The sequence below is a fragment of the Numida meleagris genome, chromosome 2 (genome assembly GCF_002078875.1).
Source record: "Numida meleagris isolate 19003 breed g44 Domestic line chromosome 2, NumMel1.0, whole genome shotgun sequence".
Classification (NCBI taxonomy): domain Eukaryota; kingdom Metazoa; phylum Chordata; class Aves; order Galliformes; family Numididae; genus Numida; species Numida meleagris.
Window position 1 is genome coordinate 28272372 of NC_034410.1, and position 22974 is coordinate 28295345.

A 22974-nucleotide genomic window follows, 5' to 3' on the forward strand; every position below is an offset into this window, starting at 1 on the left:
ATATTTCTATAAATACATCAACAGTAAAAGGAGGGCTAGGGAGAATCTCCATCCCTTGTTGCATGCTGAGGGCAACACGGTGACCAAGGATCAGGATAAGGCTGAGGTACTTAATGCCTTCTTCGCCTCAGTCTTTAATAGTAAGACTAGCTGTGCCCTGGGCACACAGCCCCTTGAGCTGGCAGATGGGGAACAGAATAGGCCATGCACAATCCATGATGAGACAGTTTTGGACCTGCTCCGAAAGCTGGACACTCACAAGCCCATGGGGCCAGATGGATTGCACCATAGAGTGCTGAGGGAGTTGGCAGATGTGGTTGCTAGGCCACTCTCCACCACCTTTCAACAGTCCTGGCTAACCGAGGATGTTCCAGTTGACTAGAGACTAGCAAATGTGACTCCCATCTTCAAGAAGGGCGGAAAAATGACCCTGGTAGCTATAGTCCTATCAGTCTCACCTCGGTGCCAGGGAAGGTATGGAATGGATAATCTCAGGAGACATCATGGATCAGTTAAAGGTCAACCAGGGGATCAGGCCCAGTCAGCATGGGTTTATGAATGGTAGATCCTGTTTGACAAACCTGATTTCATTTTACGACAAAGTGACCCGCTTAGTGGATGAAGGTAAGGCTGTAGATGTGGTCTACCTGGACTTCGGTAAGACCTCTGACACTGTCCCCCACAGCATCCTTGTGGAGAAGCTGGCCCATGGTTTAGACGGGCATACGCTCTGCTGGGTGAAACACTGGCTGGATGGCCGGGCCCAGAGAGTTGTGGTCAATGGAGTTAAATCCACTCGGCAGCCAGTCACGAGTGGTGTCCCCCAGGGCTCGGTGCTGGGGCCTCTTCTAATCAACATCTTTATCAATGATCTTGATGAGGGGATTGAGTGCACCCTCAGTAAGTTTGCAGACGACACCAAGTTGGGAGGGAGTGCTGATCTGCTGGAGGGTAGAAAGGCACTACAGAGGGACCTGGATAGACTGCATCAATGGGCCAAAGTATACCGTATGAGTTTCAATAGGGCCAAGTGTTGAGTCCTGCACTTTGGTCGCAACAACCTCAGGCAACCCTACAGGCTTGGGGAGGAGTGGCTGGAAAGCTGCCTGATGGAAAAGGACCCTGGTGTGCTGATGGACAGTTGGCTGAATATGAGCCAGCAGTGTGCCCAGGTGACCAAGAAGGCCAATGGCATCCTGGCTTGTATCAGGAATGGTGTGGTGAGCAGGACTAGGGAAGTCATCCTTCCCTTGTACCTGAGTACAGGCATTGGTGAGGGCTCACCTTGAATACTGTGTTCAGTTTTGGGCGCCTCAGTACAGAAAGGACATGGAGGTGCTGGAGCAGGTCCAAAGAAGGGCAACAAGGCTGGCGAAGGGCTTGGAGAACATGCCCTATGAGGAGAGACTAGAGGAACTGGGGCTGTTTAGTGTGGGGAAGAGGCTGAGGGGAGACCTTATTGTTCTCTTCAAATACCTGAAAGGTGATTGCAGTGAGAGCGGGGTTGGTCTCTTCTCAGTGGTGACAGGTGACATGACAAGGGGAAATGGCCGCAAGTTGCGCCGGGGAGGTTTAGGTTGGATATCAGGAAAAACTTCTTTACAGAAAGGGTTGTTAAGCACTGGAACAGGCTCCCCAGGGAGGTGGTTGAGTCACCATCTCTGAATGTGTTTAAAAACCATTTGGGTGTGGTGCTCGGGGACATGATTTAGTGGTGGGTTGTTAGAGTAGTATGGTTAGGTTGCAGTTGGACTTGATGATTTTTGAAGGTCCTTTCCAACCTGAGCAATTCTATGATTCTAAATCTTTGGCATCTGTTATATCAAACTTCAACAAACTTTATGTACAAGGCATGTATTGCTCCCCAAATCATCATTGTCTTTTTTTAATCAAGCAAGAAATGGAAAAATTATTCTTAAGTAGTGATTTTTAGTTTAAGAAAGATGAAGAGCATACAAAAGTAAAAAGGTAAACCAGTCTGCTCTGCTCAGACCTGTGTAAAACAAGAAAATCGGAAAGGACTGTAAATAGGTAGCCTGTAAGGACAAGAGAACTGACATTTAATTGAATGTTGTAGTTTAGTGGTTAAGATTCCCAGAGATCCTAAATTTATGAAAAAGAACAAATCTGGAAGCAAACTCTCTAAATCTACTTACTCACACCAGATGATGTATTTAAATAGAAAGAATTTTAAAGTGGTATTCCATTTCACCCTCAATGCAATGTTATTTAAAGCAAAAATTCAAATGCCTGTCTTTCTAAGAAATGCATGTTTGACTGCTGCTTTTCTCCCACTGTTGTTGCAAAAAGATCACATCTGTATAAAATGCATGGGATCATGGTCATGAATTAAATGAGCCAAACTGAATTAATCCATTCCCAGCTTTGTGAGGGACTTCCAATATGGACAGTAACATTATATTTTTATTCATCTATACGACACTTGCCTACTTTACCATGATGTTGTCGGAACTAATTATGGGCCTACTAATATCTACAAAGCACCATAAGCTGCACCCATTCCTATAAAAATCTGTCCTATAGAAGCTTTACTAAGTTCTTAAGGACAGCGATTATCTATCTTTTTTTTTGTTTGTAGCAGAACAATAGGGTTTTAATCCTTGACTTGGACAGCTAGGCACCATTGAAACATAAATAATTAGCAAACAATATGAGTTGAGAGGTTTAGCGAAGTGTTATCCGTCCCAGAGCTCCAAGGCACAGAGCATTTTAATGACCAGAATTTAGCCAACGCAAAGGGAACTGGGGACAAGAAACCATAGCCTTGGTTGCTTGCTAACAACTTTGGTGGCTTGTCTTTGAAAGAGCAGGGATACAAAAAGACAACTGATGGAATTAATATGTGAGAAGATAGCACTATTCAGAGGAGCATAGGGATTGCAAATATAGTTGCCTTTTGAGTAAGGCATTGAGAAGCAAAAGCTTCTAATGTTTTTGCCAGCTCTACTGTATCTGCAAACTAAGAGCAAACGCAGTAGGAAAAAATAGAGGGGCCTTTTTTTTTTTTTTGAGAAAACGAAAAAGAAATAAATGGTTGCATAGCCAACATTCACTGTTGTCTTTTGATGTGTGTTCTATTTTTGTTTAACACTGCTTTATCACAGGTATTCTCACTACATTCAAGCTAGAGACTTTCATTTAGAAGCCATGTACACCATGAACATCTCCCTGCCTCACATTAGAAGCAAAATGGCTGGAGCTAGTCCAATCGTTTGAGTAGTTCTTCATCTTGGACAGCACTCCATCTTCAGCATCTACGAACAGCTTCAGGTGTCACACATAAAGGTTATGACACAGAAGTTCTGCCAACATTTCAAAGTATTCTTCATTGCTTGTCCATGCATTTGTTCTGTTCTTCGTGACTTCAAAGCTGTGTACTCTCTGAAGGTGACTATCAATAATTTGGTCATGTTTACTCTAAAAATGAAAGACTGATGGGAAGCATAACTGTCAGCATTAGCGGAGTGAAAAATAATTCCTTCCAAGAGACAAATGAAGAAATGCTCCACTTCCAGTCAATCTGGAAAATACCTGGAGGACAGGCAATTTCCACAAGGTGATGAATGAAAAGGAAATAGAGCGCTGAGACAAAAGCCTGGAGTGCTTCCAGTAAACTGTGAATGCAGGGTGTGGCAAAGGAAAGCACTCCTCAGGAGGGATAAAGGGAAAAAAGTCAGGTTATACTATATTACCCACATTTTTTTTTCTTAAATGAAGGTGAAGTTAACACCATGTATTTGAAAAATAATGAATAATACAAGACACAATGTAAAATATTATTTTCACTAATCTAAGTATGTACATTACGATCATTTATTATAATATAAGCAATACAAAACACTTTAAACATTTACCTGGATATACAAAGGTAATATTATCCAAATACTGCAAAATAGCTTGGATCTTATCATATTCTTACATAATGCCATTACTACACTATGTATGCAAAAATCTACTTGAAACTCTTTCAACAAAACATACCTAATGAATACCCAACTTTAAGAACATTAGCCTCCTCACTTAAGTAATAAATTAAATGTGCAATAAAAATGGAATCAGTCTTGCCAGTAGTTTAGACCCCTTACCTACCACCTTGTATTTGTCAGTTTGATACTGCAAAACACTTAAATATATGAGAATGATAAACCACTGTCATCAAAATACCACAGAGAAACAATGCAAATACAATTCAATGTGATTCAAAATAGATGCTGAATCGCTATTTTTGATTGTTTTGTTTTTAAACACTAAAATCAAGGTAAAACAGTCTAATAAGAAAACTCGAAGTCTTACCTGTTGGTATGCTTGATAGATTATGTCAAATAAGAAAGCCTGAGGCATTTCACTTGCTCTGTACCTGGCACGTTCCAATGAGTGGTCTAAACATCCATCTGCACCAGAGGCAATAACAGTAGAAACTAGAGGACGAATTGCTCCTGCTGCCTATGAAACAAAACACAAAGAAACCTAACTGTTAATACTAATGTATATCAGCTAGCCGCATTCAAAAGAAAAAAAAAATCTTTAAAATTAGTTTTAAAGGAAGTTTTCTACTTATTTATAATTCTCATAATACGTTAAGTCATACTCTTTATTCTGCATTAAGACTTTTCACATCAATACAGCCATGGAGGACTATATTCAGTACATAATGAGGGCCAATTTAAAAACATGCACACACAAATTATAAATCCTTCATAAACATCTATTGCAAAATGTGTGCAGATCTGAGATGTCCTTTTTTCAGACCTAGTTCTACATACATATCAGGAGGTGGCTGTGAGCACAGACCTAATCTGATTCAGATTTAAAACAGCAGGAGACAAACATGGAAGACCTTAACAATCCACAACATCTCACAACATCTATTGCTTTAACAGGTTTCAATTTGGCTAAACTGCTCAGAAATAAGCAACAAGAAAAAATTCAGAAGACTGAGCTCATTCCTCCACACTGAATTCAAGCTGTGAAATACTGAGTATCCACACTTACCAGCAAAGTCACTGAGAACATGGTATAATCAGAAAGCATTCCATGTCCAGCATCACCGTGCCTTAGAATAGATACTGAAAGGTTTATACTTCAATTTTGTACTTGCTTAGATTTGAAATCAATCAAAAAAATTCCCTCGATGTTTTTATCAACTTATAACATTAAAGATCCCTGATATTTCTGAAACAGAGCTGTTATAGCAGTTTTGGATGATTTTGAAACAAGAAGTTATCCACACTTCATCAGTCACTTAAGCAACTGGAACAAGAGAAATCCATGCAATTTATTCAAGAAGAGAAAGATGCAGGAGCAGAACACTGCTTATCAAGTCACCTGGAGAAAAGGATGCTTTCTAACAATGCCAAGCAGTGACAATGGTGTGTTTATTACCTATTTTGAAGAATAACTTTAAAAATAAATGATGTTGTTCTAAAATACTTCAAATTACCAAGCATCTTTGATCAGTATACATAGAAAATCACATCCAAGGTTGAATTCTGGCACTTCACTGCAATCAAACCACAGATCTTCAGAGGCCTGGTAAACTTTGCCATAAAGGAAGTTAAGTATCTTACAACAAAAAATAAAAACACGGTTATCTATCTATCTATATATTTTTGCAACCCATGTCCTTTCTCAGTTGAGTCTTGTCATCTTTCACAGCATTTCTGACCTCAAATAAGCATACAGTGGCAAAAAGAGAACCCTAAGTTTTCTTCCGCTTCTGAGAGAAAGAACTACAGTTGTGTTCCCTCCTCTTTTCACACTACTGAACAATAAAACAGAGAGCTACAGTCAGTGTGTTGAGCAGTTTACGAGTTCTAAAACGTAGCTTCTGAGTTCATTGTTTTGTATAATGAGGACAGGGATGTTAATCAACTTCCCATGCCCTAAGTGCTGTGATATGCATGAGCTACCTGGGCATGGAGCAGAGCAAAGGGAGAAAAGATTCAAAAGATTCATATGACAGAAATACCTGAACCATTTTCTCAAAATCTTCTAAGTACTTCTTTCTAATAAAAGTAAGAAGATATCTATATTAATACTGTATGGAGGAAATGACAGTATCTTATGTCATCCAAAGGCAAAACATAAAACCCAAAAAGGCAAAAATCATGAAATCACAGAAAAACTGTCTGCAAAGGATTTTAAGCAGTCATCTAGGCAGGATGTATTTTATTTCTGTCATAGAAGAGACAAATTGACAAAACTAAATTTTAATTTTAGTAATAAAACAATTATTTAAATGAGAAGTAAAACTTGACGCATGTACTTTGAGTAAAATCTGAGTGCAAGCAGGAGTACAAGGACTAAACTATCTGTAACCTGTCCCCTCTCTATTTTTGTATGATTCCAGGCTATGGATTATTACCTCCCCATCTCAGCTGCTGGACATTTGCATTAAGTTATTTTGCTCTGCTATCATGTTTTAATTGGTCACACACAAAAAAAATTATAAAATTAGAAGGTCATGGGAAAAGAGAGAGAGCAGCACGCTAGTCACAGCTTTTCTGTAATTAGTTATGTCTTTTTTTTTTCCGAAACAGTTACCATTGCAGAAAACCAGTTAGAAAAAGGATTTCTTAGGCTGATCCAATATTTTATTACAGTTTTTAACAATTGTGTCATGTTGCATTTTAAGCATAAAACAGGCCAACAGAATACAATGTGACTTGCATAACTAAATCTCACAAGTGAAACACGCACTCCGAGGAACAAAAAACCAAACTGCTATTCTAAATAAAATTGAAATACTCAAAACAATATTCTTAAAAGAGCTCTGAAACATATTGTTTTCTTGACATCTGGTTTATTGCTCAATAAAAATTCATCAATGCCTCTATCTTTGTGACAACAATGAACCACATCTCCTGCTTTGCTTAGGCCTAGCTCTTCCAGAAAACTCAGGAAGATCTCATTTCTAATAAATCCAAACACATCATTTTTTTCATTTTTTAAAGCCCCCAGTTAACTTTCAAGTACTTTAGATGTTTTACAGCTCTTGAATTTTAACAAATGGAATTTTTTAACAATTACAATTTTGCTTTATGTTACCCCAGAACTGAGTCCGGTGTGTCAGGCTGAGGGTTTCTCAGCTGCCTTCCATTTGTTTTCTGCAGCAGGTCCTCTCAAACTATCCCTGACAATAACTGAAAACATGAAGTTTAAAACGAAGAATAGAATTTATGACTAACTTTGTTTTCCTCAGTACTGGCTCACCTATTTGCAAGTCCTTCCTCTTCCTCAGCAAACATGCACGTGGTCCCTCAACCAGACGCTGTGACCCTACACTGCTGCGTTTACCATTTCAGTGACACACTGACTGTAGCTGTTCCTAAGGCCATTTTCAGAATGGGAGAAACAAGGATCAAGCAAGGGAAAATCTGACCTATGTATGTCCCACATCATTTTCTTATGGGACAAGAGGGTTGAGCCCCTAGCACAGGAAGTCCTGCATCTGAAATACTTCTGGTAACATTCACCAGTTGGCATATGCTGACACAGCTGCCAAACATAGAACTCACCACACATTTCTGGTTCCAAAATTGGCTCACAGGTATCTTCATTCAAGGTCTAAACATAGTATTTGGCACTACAAACAGAAGAACTGAGTTATGAATGTTGTTCTCAAATACAGGCCTCTCCTAGCAGTCTTTCAATGAATGGAACAGGGAATTTAGGTACGTAGGATAGGCCTATAGATAATATTTTTCAGTTCAGAAATCTGAACATTAGAGTATATCATGGCCAAGCATTTTTGTACTTGAAGGACCTTTTGCCCCTTATGACTGTGGGATGCAAGTGAAGCACAATCATCCAGAAGCATGTGTCCATTCCATCACAACACCAAATATTTTATTCTGAGGACTTTCCATGTTGGTTTTTCAGTTACAAATCCATAACAGCAGAACTCTTTCTATGTTAGTAAAAAGTATATACATTAAATGTGAATCCTATTTGTTCTCATTTGAGAGGCTTTGACTTGCTATTTATGTCAGGAATGTACAGGTACTTGGTGCAGCTCTCAGGTAAGGGATTCAGACATGAGTTTGAAAAACAAAAGCATAACCCAAAACATCTGGCCTTGTTTAAAATTATAAATACTTATTAATATGGCACGATAGTTTTACAGATTTTTTTAAACTTTGTATTAGCCTACCGCAAAATCATCTGAATCTGAAGGAAGTGCCCAAATCTAAACACTAATATTACCCTCCGCAGAGATCCCACCTCCAGTTCCTAATCATTTTGACCCAGACCTCAAGTGGATCATACATAAAATGCATGATACACAGTTCCTACATGTGAAGTGGATAGTTAATGGACAGCAAAACAATCTCTTTAAACATCCACTTTACAGCCTTCAAGCCACTCCACACTGAAGACAAGTCAAGCACTAGATCTGCCATGAACAGGAAATGCATATACTTCTTCCTTCCCCCACATATTTTGTTATATAGATTTGATAAAGTAGCAAAATACCTGGGTAAGCTCCTAAAGAATCCTTCTGAGCATAAGAGACATTGAAACAAATATTGAGATGCTGAAACTCTGCTAATGAAATATGAAATACTGCTAATGGTAAATTTTCTTGCAGACAAAATAATGGGAGAAAAAAAAAAACAAATCCACATCCATTTAAACTCAGTTATTTCTTTAAAACTACCTTAAAATGTCACAGTACACAATTCTATCAACTTCAGTGGAAGTGATAAAGCAGTGTCTGCCAGAAACAAGCTCCTTCATGCATCTGCTGGAAACTGACACCATCTTCAGATAGTTTTAGAAACAGGATGCGTCTCTCATGGCTTATTTTAAACAGCACAAATGAAAAATGTTTATGAACAAGTTCTCCATTTTGTATCCAGCTTTTTGCTTAACTCCATACAGCATAGAATACAGTCAAGATTTAAAGAATTCATGACGACTGAAAAAAAGGTATAGAACGAAGGGCATCACGTCAGTCAGTAGCACAGTACCTTAAGTATTATCAGTAGATTCAAGGCATACTAGTCCATCTTTCCAGTTTAAAGCAGCACTGTATCATTCTCATTTTTATCATACTTTTATTCTGAACAGAGATGATTTAGATGGATGTAATCGGTGAATATTCACCCAGAGTGAGATTAGGGATCAGACAATTAAAGGACAGTAAAATCCAAGCAGTACTCATGATACCTTTAATTACAAAATAAACTACGAATGTTCAGGCCACAGAAGCCTACATACATAATCGCAAATTGGCTAACACAAATTCTTCTTGAATAATCAAAAAGACTGAAAAACCTCATGCTACTTAAAAAAAAAAAATCAGAACCCACTGAAATTTCAAAAAGGCCTGTGTGGGATGGGGCAGGCGAAGCTTATATGACAGGCAAGAAATTGTCCAGGTTACAGATTTCCCTGATACTGCATTCAACCAAGACCAACACTCCACATCTAGAATACGACTTGCCAAGAACAAGTTATCAGAGTCAGAAGCTCCAAAGCAGCATGGAAAGCAACACATTTGTATCACTGTTCTATGCCTTTTTGGTAACAAGAGATGAAATAGAACAAGAGAAAATAATTCCAAAACTCAGCAATTAATGACATGAACTAGGAAGAGAAAAAAAAAAACAACAAAACTCAGTGCCACAAAATCCTTACCAAAAATACTGCAACAGCAATTACTGTTATTTTACAGCAGCGGGGTAACAAGGTCAGACCACAGGTACTGCAAGTTGACATACTAAAAAGAAGAATGCTATGCCTTTGCACACCCCTTCCCCCAGCTGACCCCGAATATTAATGCAGACCCACAAAGTTCACTTACATGGCCAATTCACAACCCCGAGCTTTAGGTGAGAAATAATCACAGCCTTAAACCTTCAGAAGTTAGTCCAAAATGATCAGACTCTCCCATTCCTCCCTTCTACTTTTGAATTACACCATCACTAATTTTCTTCTCCATTCATAGCTTCTCACTCCACTGAAGCTCATTTTTGTCTACGCTTTCCACCTCCCCAGCTGTCTAGTAGTATAAAGCAAATGTACATCCTATACAGCATTAAATTTAATGTTTTAAAATTACTTACAAATATGTCTGATATCAAATACCTACAAAGCTTACGAGTGCCGTCTTCAAAAGAATATCCCATTCCGATGTTTTTACATGGTTTCTCAATGTTCTTATTTCTTAATTCTAATTCTTTAAGCAAAGTTGTTGCCATGGCAAACAAAACAGCACTGAACCAAGACTAAATCAAATGATTTAATCACACTGCCTTATTAAAAGTGTCTTGTTTATATACACTGGACGTAGAAATATGTTTTTATCACTTCAAGGTAGCTGATTTCTTTGAAACTATATGCTGGTGATTGAGGGGTTAGTCACACTTAGAAAGATGAATACATCCACTCTGGAGCTTCATTAAAGACAATTTTGTAGAGGTGAATTTGGTAAACACACAAACAATTTTATCTTGCACTTCCACAAAGACAAGGTTAGGATTAAAACACTGTTCAACTACATAATAACAACAACAAATAACAATCTATGCTAACTTAGACAAGCTAGGCATCGAATGGCTTGAAAATATGTCCTGGAATGTTATTTATTAAGTGAAAGATTATTTATGTGTTACCAAACATGACCATCGCCGTAAGAATTCCAGTCTAAATTAGGTCTGGCTATGAACCAGCAAAAGAAGCTCAGAACAACTATGATTAATTTCCTCTCACTTTCTTCCATCAAACCGTTTCCACATGTTACTACAGAGTAAGTATTCTTATACACAAATCCAATTACTTGCCATGAAGGGCATTCACAGCCATCTACAGTATGAAAAAAATCAGAAGTAAACACAGTATATGTGATGCATAAAACTGGTAGAAACATGCACTTCTATTCAGACATCTGCAGTCAAGCTAATTGTATCTATCATAATGAACAAACATGCTTCAGCCATCCTCAGTAATTGCCATTTAAATTAGCAGAATTGTCTTTACTGAAAGATTTCCCATTTCAAAGTTACCAAACAAAACTCTCAAAGAAAAATAAAACAAAAACTCAGTTACAAGATTAAAACATTTCACGTATTTAAGTGGACCTTCTTTTCACATTTTTTATATTGTAAATCTGAACTGGGGAATACCTAACAAAGTCATAGAACTATCTGAAGTTTTTTCCAATGTTCATTCAAAGTAATTCATGGAAATATGAAACATCACATTATTTTTTTTTCTCCTTTTCTACATTTTATATCCAGTTGTTGTCTAGGGCTACAATTTACCTTCTCTGTTAAAGTTGTAATCTATGAGAAACCTCTGGAGCCCACAGCAGAGATGGAAGACTGAGTATTTCTTCATATCCGTTCCACTTATGCTACCTGGCACAAAAATTCAATTTGGATGACAAAGACTGGACAAAGCTATGACACAAACTATAAGCTACCACTCCTATATGGAGGAACAGCTGCAAACTATGGTTCAGCTCCACCTATACAGTTTTTGAAAACTTGTTCAAGTTTTTTTAAAACATGTTCAAGTCCAAGCCAGCCAAACTTCCAAACAAGTCTGTACCCAGTGCCCAGAGTTCTGAGCCTCATTCTGAACCTAGAACCCATCTACTTGCTGCACAGCAAGACAAGGCAGCAGCCTGGCTGCATGAATTCAAGTCAATAAACAAAACAAAACTCCTTCTGTTAACATCACATTCATAAGATCCCCATAAAACAGTGCCTCATCTGCACACTCTTCCCTTAAGCGCTAGATGTGGCATGAAGATAAGACTATAGTACATCCAGGGTGACTGAGTAAAGAATAGGAGGCCACAATAAACACTGAAGTACTCTCATGACCATTAGGAAACACAAATTCAAGTTCAGGGTCTATCACACTTACACACACGCTCACACTAAGACTTTACTATGCAGCACGAACATAATTTGTGTGGCAATTCTGCAGTTGGGACAGGAGTTCTACCAACAAGTACAATTCATAATTTGGGTTGCAAACCCATTACAGACTAAGGCTTGCTGGATTATCGAAGAGCAAGAGTAAATCTTAATTACTTTATTTAGAATTTTATTGAAAAAAATATTCAAATTGAAGTTACCATGAGCACACCATCTCTTTGATTCTCCTTAATGAGAGACACGCTGAAGTTCCTTCAGTGCAGATAGTATCACCAAACAGACCAATTCCAGTTGCCTCCACATGTTTGTACTGGCAGATTTTAATTGCCTAAGGATAGCACTGGTCGAAATGTTAAACAAGCCTGGTGTAACACAGATACTAAACTTCATCATCAGCCAGACAAAAAGAAAGCTAATTTGAACATGTGTGTTGAACACTATGAAAAGGGCTTGTATGCTTAACTTCACTTAATTTCCTTAAAGTCTGTTTTCCCAGCTGGCTAGGAATAACAGCAGAACTCACGAAATTTGGACACGTTAATCTTAAACCAACAGCAGGAAGGAAGAAGTTATAATTGTGTTTATTCCTAGCTGCAAAAGACGGGATGTTTAATCGGAAATTTAATATATACTTTGAACCAATGTTAATGAGCTGACACTATATTGTACATTGAACTGACTTCAAAGAGACAGGATTCCTTAAACAAATGTAATGTATATTTATGACACTCCTTAAGAAAAAGAAAACATTTCTCCTAATGAGGTCACCTTTATCAGTACACATTATCTGAGTAACTGGGGATAGTACATGTATATCAGGACATGTCAGAGCCACAATTAGCTATAAAAAAATGAAGTTACTGATAGCTGAAACTGTTCCTCAGAAATTAAGATTGCACATGTTAATTTCCATTCTTTCATATTTAAAGCATTTACCTTTACAAATGCCAGTAAATATTGCTTTTATCCAATCAACAATATGCTGAATTCCAAACATTATTCTGTGGGAAAAAGTAAGATTTCTCAAAGAAAAACAAAGAGATTCCCTTGAAAAAGACAGAACAAGGGGAATATCCTACTGAAATTACACAATTTCTTGGAAACAGAAGGATAACCACAGAACTAGTCCAGGAAATTATTACAGCACATGAAACAGGTCATCTTGACTTTCAGAAACTTCATTTAAAATGCAGGGCAGGCAATGCCCTTCCATCAACCATCCAGATAGTGAACTTGACCAAAAGCGCAGCTGGGGACACGTTTGGATAAAAACTCAGTATTTGGGGAAAAACAGAAAAATCTGGAGAGGTGTGCATGCCTAGCCCTTATCAAGGGCTGAGAATCTCTTTCAGAGTCTGCCACATATAATTGGCCAGAATGATCGCTTTTCAAGTGCTTATTTTGATGATATGAACAGGACAATTACAGATCACTTAGACAAGACAGACCCCAATAGACTGATAAATTGATATGCTGATAAAACAGAAGCTCCAGACAGAATCCTTCCCAATAGATGATTCCCAGAACCATCATAAAATAAATTCCTGACATTTCCTACCTACTAATCTAGCTTATGCAGAATGAAAGATAAAAGCAAAAGGGATTTAGAACGCTGATTTTATTATTAATTAAATCAGCAGAAACACCTCAAACAGTAGTATCATTACTTAACTACCTGCTTTAAGATTGACATCATATAACCATTTGGCTAGTTTTACATTAAATTTGGTATTTCCTTTTGCTAATCAGGACGCTTGGACTAGCTGATCTTAGTGGCCTTTTCCAACCCTAATGATTCTATGATGTGGCAACTATATATTTTATGCACTCAGATTCTTCATTTTCAACACTGTTGAGTGCAATTTATACATATAAACATATGAACAATATGTATATGAAATACATAAATAGATAATTTTTTAAAATATAGAAATACAGAGATACCCTATCTTGTTTTAATGAAAAAATGAATATTTATACCTTCATGGTAAAAGAAAATGATCTAAAATAATCTAGATAGCTTTATGAAGCCATCTTGCATTTAAAATAGGCCTAAACAAAAGGATGGATCTATATTTAATGAAATTATCTCTTCCATTCAACACAGAATCTTTGAGTATATCTGACAGGATTAGATCAGTTTTCTAATTACTATTGTTGGTTGTTTTATTACATTTTTAATCTTATACGAATTTCTTAAATGAAATAGTTGTGGAAGTGAACAAGTTGACATTTTTCTTACTGAAAATTACACTAATAGATTAAGAAGCTGTAATTTTCATCTTGTATCTGAATGGCAACCCCCTTGTAAAAGATTACACTATTCAAACTTCTAGACGTCAGATTATTCCAGACTCCAGTCTCCTCAAGGAATAAGGTAAAACGTAATCAATTTAACTGATCACAAATGATAGGCAAGAATACAGAACAATGATTATTACTTTTTCACTTTCTCCTCCTCCATTTATTCTTCTATATATCTTTCACAAACTCACTATTCAGAGACTGTGTGCTCCTTTTGAAGGAAAAAAAAAAACAAGTAATGTATATTCCACCTTCTACTCTGTTCAATTTTACAGAAATTCATTTCACATGTCATTTTGAAGTGAACCATGAAAAGGTTCTAAGTTGTAACTGTAATTCACCACGAGCAGATTTTTCTTTTTTTTTTTTTAACATTGAAGTCAATTGAACAGAACTATAAAAGCTACTATAAAAAGCAAACAGTTCACCTACAGTTAATTATAATGAACAGTTATTCTGCCATATGCTCCAGTCTTCATTTTTTCCAGCAGCCACAAAACATCCATACTCCCTTCATAAATGCCAGCTCACCAACCAAGCATTCAAGCCTCTTCTTGTGCCAAGCTCTTGGCACACACTCTGCTAAGGGAAATTCAGGGGAGGCCTTAACTCAGCTCCTCATGCATATGTGACCAGCTGAGATCCCCCTGCTCAGACTCTATTATAGACACTTGAGGTCCATTCCCCTGTCATTAGTCTCAGATCAGCAACAGTGGCACATACACATCTCTAAATGTAAAGGAGGTACACGTTATAGATGTCACATGAAAGTGATCTCAACAACCATTCAAGTAGAGAAAGTTACGCTAGAAATTTATTTCCAGGATAACTTAATCCTACATAAAAGAAAGTAAGGTAGAAATTACTGTAGTCTTTCAGAAGCTAAAAACTATGGGATTAAATCACCTTCTTTAAAAAGTATTAAATATTAATGGTGTTAGGCACAGTTATTTGGGCTGTGTTAGTACAATACAGAAAGGTAACAAAGAAAGGGAGGTGGCAATTTATGTTCCTGACTATGATTCATGTATTTGAGCTGCTTGAGCTGCACTCTTCCTAATGAATGCAACAACTCATCTAAGTCATTGAAATTGCAACTGGGAAATGATAGTTGCAAAAATACCAGTGCTTTCCCACTGCCAAACACTACAGCCTGCTGGAACAAAGACTTTGAGTAATCTGCTAACAATGCATTAGTCCTCCATTCAGCAGAGAAAACAAATAAAGGCTTTACTGAGACGGTTCTAACTTTCTATGGGGTCAATAATGCCAAAAGCAATGGAAACATTAGTATGTTTCTGATAGTTATCCATTACTACAGACTTGAAAAAAGAATACATTGTAGAACTATTTTCCATACAGCAGCAAAACCACACTAAGAATAGCTAGGAAAAAAAAGATCCAAATGGCTTAAGAATAAACACGGTGTCATCATTTCAAGACGAGGACGAAGACATTAACCTTGTGAGACTGTTGTGATTTCATGAAGACTACCTGTAAGCTTGTGGCTCCAGATCATTGTATCACTTACATGTAGGAGACTGAGATTCGTGCATTCTGCCTTTTAACAAATTTATATCATCTGCACCCTTGCTGAGGGCACACTCAACTTCAAGGAGAAGTGAAAAGCCCTGCCCCTGAGGAGGAACAAACCTACAAACCAAGGCATGCTAGGGGCCACCAGTTGGAAAGCAGATTTGCAGAAGAGGACCAAGTTGGTCACCAAGTTGAATGTGAGCCAGAAATGTGCCCTTGCAGCAAAGAAAACTAACAGTATCTTGGGCTGTATTAAGAGTACTGCCAGCAGGTCAAGAGGTGATCCTTCCCCTCTATTGAGGACTGATGAGTCCACACTTGGTGTGCTGTGTTAGCTCTGGGCTCCCCAGTGCAAGAGAGAAATGGACATACTGGATAGGGTCAAGAGAAGGACCACAGATGATCAAGGTACTGAAGCATCTCTCCTACACAGAAAAGCTAAGAAAGCTGGGACTGCCTCAGGAAGAAAAGGCTCAAGGATGATCTCATCAATTTATATAAATACATGACTGGAGGATGTACAGAAGACAGAGTCAGGCTTTCTTCAGTGGTGCCCAGTGCCAGGACAAAAGGCAACAGGCACATATTGTCACGCAGGAGGTTCTCTCTGAATATTAGGAAGCACAACTGTACTGTGTCAGTGTCTCAGCACTGGCACAAGCTGCCCAGAGAGGTTGTGGAGCTCTTTCCCCTTAAAGATCTTCAATAGCTCTACCATTACGTGGTTCAGTATGTGTAAACCCTAACCTAAAAATATGCCACCTTCACTCAGAAACACTTCTGACAACTAGTACTAATCCCATTAAATGGTGAGAAATATTTCATTCTCATTTTCCATTAGTTCCTGAAGACAGCTTTCCAAATCTAAATATTTTTTTGATAGAATTAGGTATGTACACTCTGAACGGTTTCCTTTATATTCTGCAGTTGTATCTCAAAATCTCTTAATATTTTTGTACAATAAATGAGGATTCAGGCACACAGATTCTGTAGCAAGTTCATACTTAAGAGTCTTACATTTGGAAATAGCCAATTATTCTATAATCAAATCCTAGTTCTTCAACTGCTAAGAATGCACTTATTGTAATCATATTGATTATATCCATCCACATGTCCATCTTTCAACAGGAAAGTTCTCCTTGCATAAAGACCTGGACATTTTAAAGAACGCTGTTACATATTTGATATGTTTAGCCTAAAAAAAACATTTCAAGTTTTTACATGTAGAGGGTATTATGAATTTATTTTGAAAACACAGATTGCCAATAAAAAGAGTATAACTAAGTAAGTAACTCCTCAAATAATAAACTGTAGCTTCTAATAATTTACACAAATGACATGGCAGAAATTTACATCTTTATAATCAGTTTGTCTCATCACATCTTCTTAATATTTCCTCACATTTTCTTAAAAGATTTTGACAGTTGAAGAATATGCTTGTTCCTTTTTTCTACCTGTGAAGAGGGATCAGATTCCAATGCTAGTTTCTGGACATCAGAATGTATAACAGCAAAAACGTGGACTCACAGAATGCCAGAGGTTGGAAGGGACCTCTGGCGGTCATCTGGTCCAACTCCCTTGCTCAAGCAGGGCTCCTACAGCTCAGGAGCATATCCAGATGGCTTCCAAATATCTCCAAGGAGGGAAACAAACTCAGAAAGCTGCTCTCAATCACTAACTAAACCAAACAGGAAAAGAAAAACGTGTATTGAAAGCAATAATATATACCATAAAAATATCTTGAAAACTAAGCAATGTTTTGGATTATCTGAGATGGGAGATGTGTATGAGGAATAAGATATAAGGTCACCTTTAGACAAGACTGGATCTAAGTCCTTTATTGCACTACGTACACAGACAATTAATTCATGATTCTCAAACATGAAAAAAATCACACTACCTTGCACTAAGGGGTTTCCAAAGCTCACTGACTTGAGGGAAATAAAGGCAACTGAATCTGTCAAACCTAATAATTTTACAAGTGTCACCAGACTGTGCCTTGATTTTTTTCACACATTCAGAAGAGTTTCAGGGCTACTGAACATATTTTGATCTTCATAATAACCAAGCTCTTCAAAAGTTGTTTCCTTCTAAAATTTCTATATAACATATCTAATATTCATTAATAAACACTTTTTTACTGGTATGAGTCAGAGGTTCCTAAACTAAAGAATTCACTCCACCAATGGAATATAAATCACATCAAAATGTTAATATGATGTCATCAGTTCTTGATTCTCCTTTTGCACAAGTACCTGACAGGACAGAAAGAGTACAAAGAACAAATGAAAGCAGAAACCTGAGAAAAACACAGACAGACAATGACTTCAGATGCCCTAGCATGTAAATATGATTCAAATACAGTGCATCAAATACTGATGCAGCCTTTAGAGGTGGATAAAACTAGTCTTTGATTACAAAACAAGAAGGACAAACTGTGTGTAAAATATTCCATATGAGATGAAGACTGAGTAGATAACAGGAAAACAAAAAGATTATTGCTTTTAAAAGAACAAAGGAAGAACAGAGCAGAACTACTCCAGCAGCGCATTCCTAACATAAGTATACTAGACTAGATCAGCCTCGCTACTTATTCATGCGCTCCTTTATTTTCAGTGGAGAAAAAGCTGTGTTTCTTGGTTTGCCTCTCACCATACTTTCCTAATGCAAATTTTATTTTGCTGTCTAACTGGGTGAAAGACAAGCATGTGTATTTTCTACTCCAGTCTTTCAATACATCAAGACTGATAACCACAGCACTCACGTGAGTAAACTCAGAGGCAAGAAGGCATTGAGCACATAAGTGGCGTCCTTTAAACAGAGAATGTATATTACCTGATTGTGTATGTGAATGAGAGTCCATGAGACTGAGTAGCACTGTACATTTGTAGTGGGATTTATGCTTTGTTCAGATCGTTCCTAAACCTGAGGATAATGACATTCAATAGTTTCCAGAATCCATATTTTAAGAATGTCACTTTGATTCAGTCCTTTCATTCAAGTAAGTGAACTATACTTCTATACTTTCAAATATAGTTTGTTAAATACAGTCTTTGACTCAGTCTTTTTGTTTTAAACTCTCAATAGCAGGACTGACAGGTTCCTGCCTTCCTGTTGTTTTTTTTCTTGTAAGCACTTTTTTTAGTTATGTTGTTTAAAATGCAACGTTGGCAATGAGATATTGCTAGAGGCTTTGGACTGATGCCTTCTGAAGCTTCCACTTTCCTCAACTTCTACTAGCAATAAAAATTTTTTTTTCTAGAAACATTTAATTTTAATTACAAAATTACCCAAAAACATAAAGGGAATTTAATTGGTTACAAAGTAATATTTTCAAATTATCAAGGAGTTGTTTGGGGTATTTAAGGCATAATTTATTAGTTCTGGATAGGTTGCACATTTGAATTCCTACAGGCAAATAACAAACTGATTAGTAAGCATAATAAAGCAATTTATTTGTCTGACAATTGGCAGCTAGAAGCACAATAATTTACTTGATCAATTGCCATTTTCAAGAACATTAAAGCTTCTCATAATTATGTTATCTATATGGTATGCAGAGGAACAACAATACAGCATTATCCCTATTACATTAGTGATTTAATGTGATGCTTCTGCCAGGTTTTGTACGTTTTCCACATAAAGCAAAAGGAAGTAATTACTTTTTGTACTGAAAGATTGAGGAATTTATCCTTTCCTAGACATGCAAAGAATTTGATTATAGAAAGAACTAAAGATGATAACTTCCCTTCATCAAAATCTTTCTGATATTCAGAACCATGCATGGCAGTTTGGAGAAAGAATCTTAGCTTTCCGGTTGTTTAATTCTTCAAAATCCTATACTTGTCAAGCGAAGATAACCACCTCATTCTCTGATGGGAAGCTTTGCCTTTTTTTTTTTTTTTTTTTTAACATAAGATGAAGTTCTCCTCATGCTCCCCAGTTCAATTACTCTACTGGGTAACATCAGCAGCTAACAGATTATGGAGTCCAGTTCTCTGAAAGCCTACCTTCACAGAATTCAGCGGCTCTAAGCCAGCACAGGAAGCCATGGCAGAGCCAGTAAATACTACACACATTTCTAACACTGTACAATGGAAGATTATGAACAATATATAAGATCACCTTTATAAGATAAGCGATACTTCAGTGATCTAGGTGAGCAAATATTTATTAGCCAGAAGTTCAGATGTGTTGGAATACATTGCCTTGAGAATGTCAATTGAGATTGCCTTGGTTCCCTATTGTTTTACCAAAAATGTCTTATACCCAATTAAGAAGAAAAACAGGGAAAAAATATTATATTAAAATTACAAGTTCAAGAAAAAAAATTATATTTTTATAGTTCCCACTAAAAACTTAAAAAAACACAATGCTTAATGGGATATCATATACCATACATGCATAAAGACACCTAACCACATACACAATCAGAAAATAGTTATTTCAACTCAGCATCAGTAAAATTAACCCTGTTCTACTACTCAAGAATCTCATTTAAAACAGATTTACAAAGAGGATCTATGTATTATGTACTCTATGACAGATAATTCTGGAAAGCTATTTTGTGCTAAATGAGAAAGGTCAAAAACTTTGTTAAGACTCTAACAACTTTTTAATGACTGAAGACTTATATTTTATATTGTTGGAAATTATAAAGTAGAGTTTCTATTTTATTTACATTTCTAATGAAGCCAACTTACAAAAGTACAAGCCAACTGCTAATAATATATTTAGATTTCTATGTTCTGTGAGACCTTACGTAATTTAATTTTCGTAACAAATATTTTAACAAGTGGTACTTTCCCCTTTTACACTACGAGCTTTCAGAAAAAAACTTTACTGCCAATGCTGCAAATCACTTGTCAACTTATCTTTTATCTCACTTCCTGAAAGAGACTAGCACTGGTAGATTTCCATACCTTTCTAATACTCAAACGCTTTTACCTCATTTATTTATTTTAAATCATTTCAGTTGGAAGGGACATTTAAAGGTCATCTAGTCCAACTCCCCTCCAATGTACAGGGGCACCTACAGCTAGTTTAGTTGCTCAGAGCCCTGCTGAGCCTGAACTTGGAAGTCTCCAGGGATGGGGCTTCCACCACCTCTCAGGGCAATCTGTTCCAGTGCCTCACCACCCTTACTGTAAAAAACCTCTTCTTTACATCCAATCTAAATCTCTCCTGTTTCGGTTTGAAACCATTTCCCTTTGTCCTACCACAACAGACCTTGAGATAGAGGTCTGAACCATGACAGGTAATCTTTGAGGCATTTAAAAAATGTCACCCGCTCCCCATCTTCTCTCTCTGCATAACAAAGATTCTGAATCTAAAAATCAACATAATACATTAATGCAATTCCAAGAGAAATCCTTGTTTTACTATCATGAGTTTATGCTGTATATTACGTAAGAGCCTTGCAGAGTTGCTCTGCTGTATAGTACATACCCCGTGTTCTTTAGCAGCCATCACCACTTTTAGAAGAATATCCTCTTCAACAAATGGTCTCACAGCATCATGGATAATCACTACTTCCGGTTTCTGGAGCAGATGGTTGGAAAACCCATTCTCTGAAAATAATTTCAGTCCATTGAAAATCGATCGGTGACGAGTTATTCCACCTTCTGCTACCGTAACTCTTTTGTGGCCATATTTTTCAATGATAGACTTCATTGTTTCAATATTTTCAGGAGAGACCACCACAATAATGTCAGATATCCAGCTCACCCTAGATGAAACAGTATAAAAAGAGAGAATTAATGACTAAAGACATCTCCATGAGATAAAGAAATTCAAATTGAAGGAAACTGAAGCTGGCTAAATAATCTCTCAATATCCTCAAGTACATATTTTTTGTGTATTAGCATACTACCCCTAAAGAGAGAGCAGAGCTACATGAGAGGGCCTCTACTGATACATGGATGTCAACCAAAGTAAGGGGAATTCTAGGGAGAGACTTCCTTTCAAAAAGCAGTTTGCAGAAATAAAAACTTAAGACAACTCTTCGGAAAGACTTCAAATCAGTTCTCATTCAAGCCTCATTCCCAGCTTCAAGTTTTAATTCTAAATCAATCAATCACCTACAGTCTATTACTTTAGTTCCCTCTAAAATACAGTCTCCAACCAATTGGTACATCCTGGGATTTGGAATACTCTGAGTTCATGAGTTCTGAGCATTATGCTGAGTACACTATTTACAACTGAATAAGAGGAAGGCAGCAAGAGGTTCACAAAAACCTCTGAAACGTCACTATAAAGATGTCACTATAAAGACAGGAATGTCACTATAAAGACAGGAATGTCACTATAAAGACAGGAATGTCACTATAAAGACAGGAATCAGGAATAGATTGCAAATAATCAAAATTCTAACACTTGAGTATTGACACAAAACATACTGGTAGTTTGAAAATATGTATATGTACAAATATATATGTACAAAGGTTTCTACATTAAGGAAACTACCAAAATGTGTAAACAGTTATGTAAGATACCACTATGATAATATAAAAGCATGTTTTCAAGAACTACAAGCTTCTAAGGGTAGCATCGGCTTAGCTCTAAATTGTGCGTGAGGAGTGAAGAATCCACAAGATTAAAACCAATCATAAGTGAAGTTAGGCTGAAATCAGACTTGTGTCAGAGCACCAAAGAATACAAAGTAAAGTCACATGCATCATATCATACATCAAAATAATGCCAATATCACCATTCAAATGCAGCTGACTGTTTTACATACTAAATACTGTGTAGAAGGCATCAAAAAAGGATTTCAAATTATTTCTGTCTCCACAAAGAACAAGGTATGTTTTTGTTGGTTGTTTTTTTTTTTCATCATGACTGACTCATCAGGTGAACAGTGATTTCAAAAACAATTTACTATTTACAACACTTATGGGAAGCCTACACATTCAGCTCTGAAGGAATAGAAACAGTTATGGTATATTCTTACAAGTAAAAGTAGTAAACCTATTGAAATTAATTTTGCAGACACGAGATCCACTAAAGTACTAAATACTTGTGGAATTTAACAATAGTGAAAAAAGTACTGTTCAGGAATACAAATGCTCAATCTATTGTTTTCTGCAGTAATGCATAAGAAGGGAATACCTAGGAACTACTCTTACTCCAAAAGCAAAGTCATCCATGATACAAACCACTTTCCTGGAACCAGTGAAAAAACACAGCTTCTTCAACCTTTTGTATATTTTGTGGGGGTTTT

The 22974-nt window shown here is 36.9% G+C and overlaps 1 protein-coding gene across 7 annotated transcripts in view; it reads right to left on the reverse strand.

Moving 5' to 3' along the window:
* Positions 1-22974, reverse strand: part of ISPD (isoprenoid synthase domain containing) — a 122645-nt gene that overhangs the window by 87664 nt on the left and 12007 nt on the right. For all 7 annotated transcript variants that reach the window (XM_021386779.1, XM_021386778.1, XM_021386774.1 and 4 more), the window contains exons 2-3: positions 21201-21480; positions 4315-4464 (exon numbers count right to left, since the gene is read on the reverse strand). In XM_021386779.1, coding sequence (XP_021242454.1) covers positions 4315-4464; positions 21201-21425 — 375 coding nt within the window. In that variant the 5' untranslated portion in view covers positions 21426-21480. The remainder of the gene's footprint in view (positions 1-4314; positions 4465-21200; positions 21481-22974) is intronic.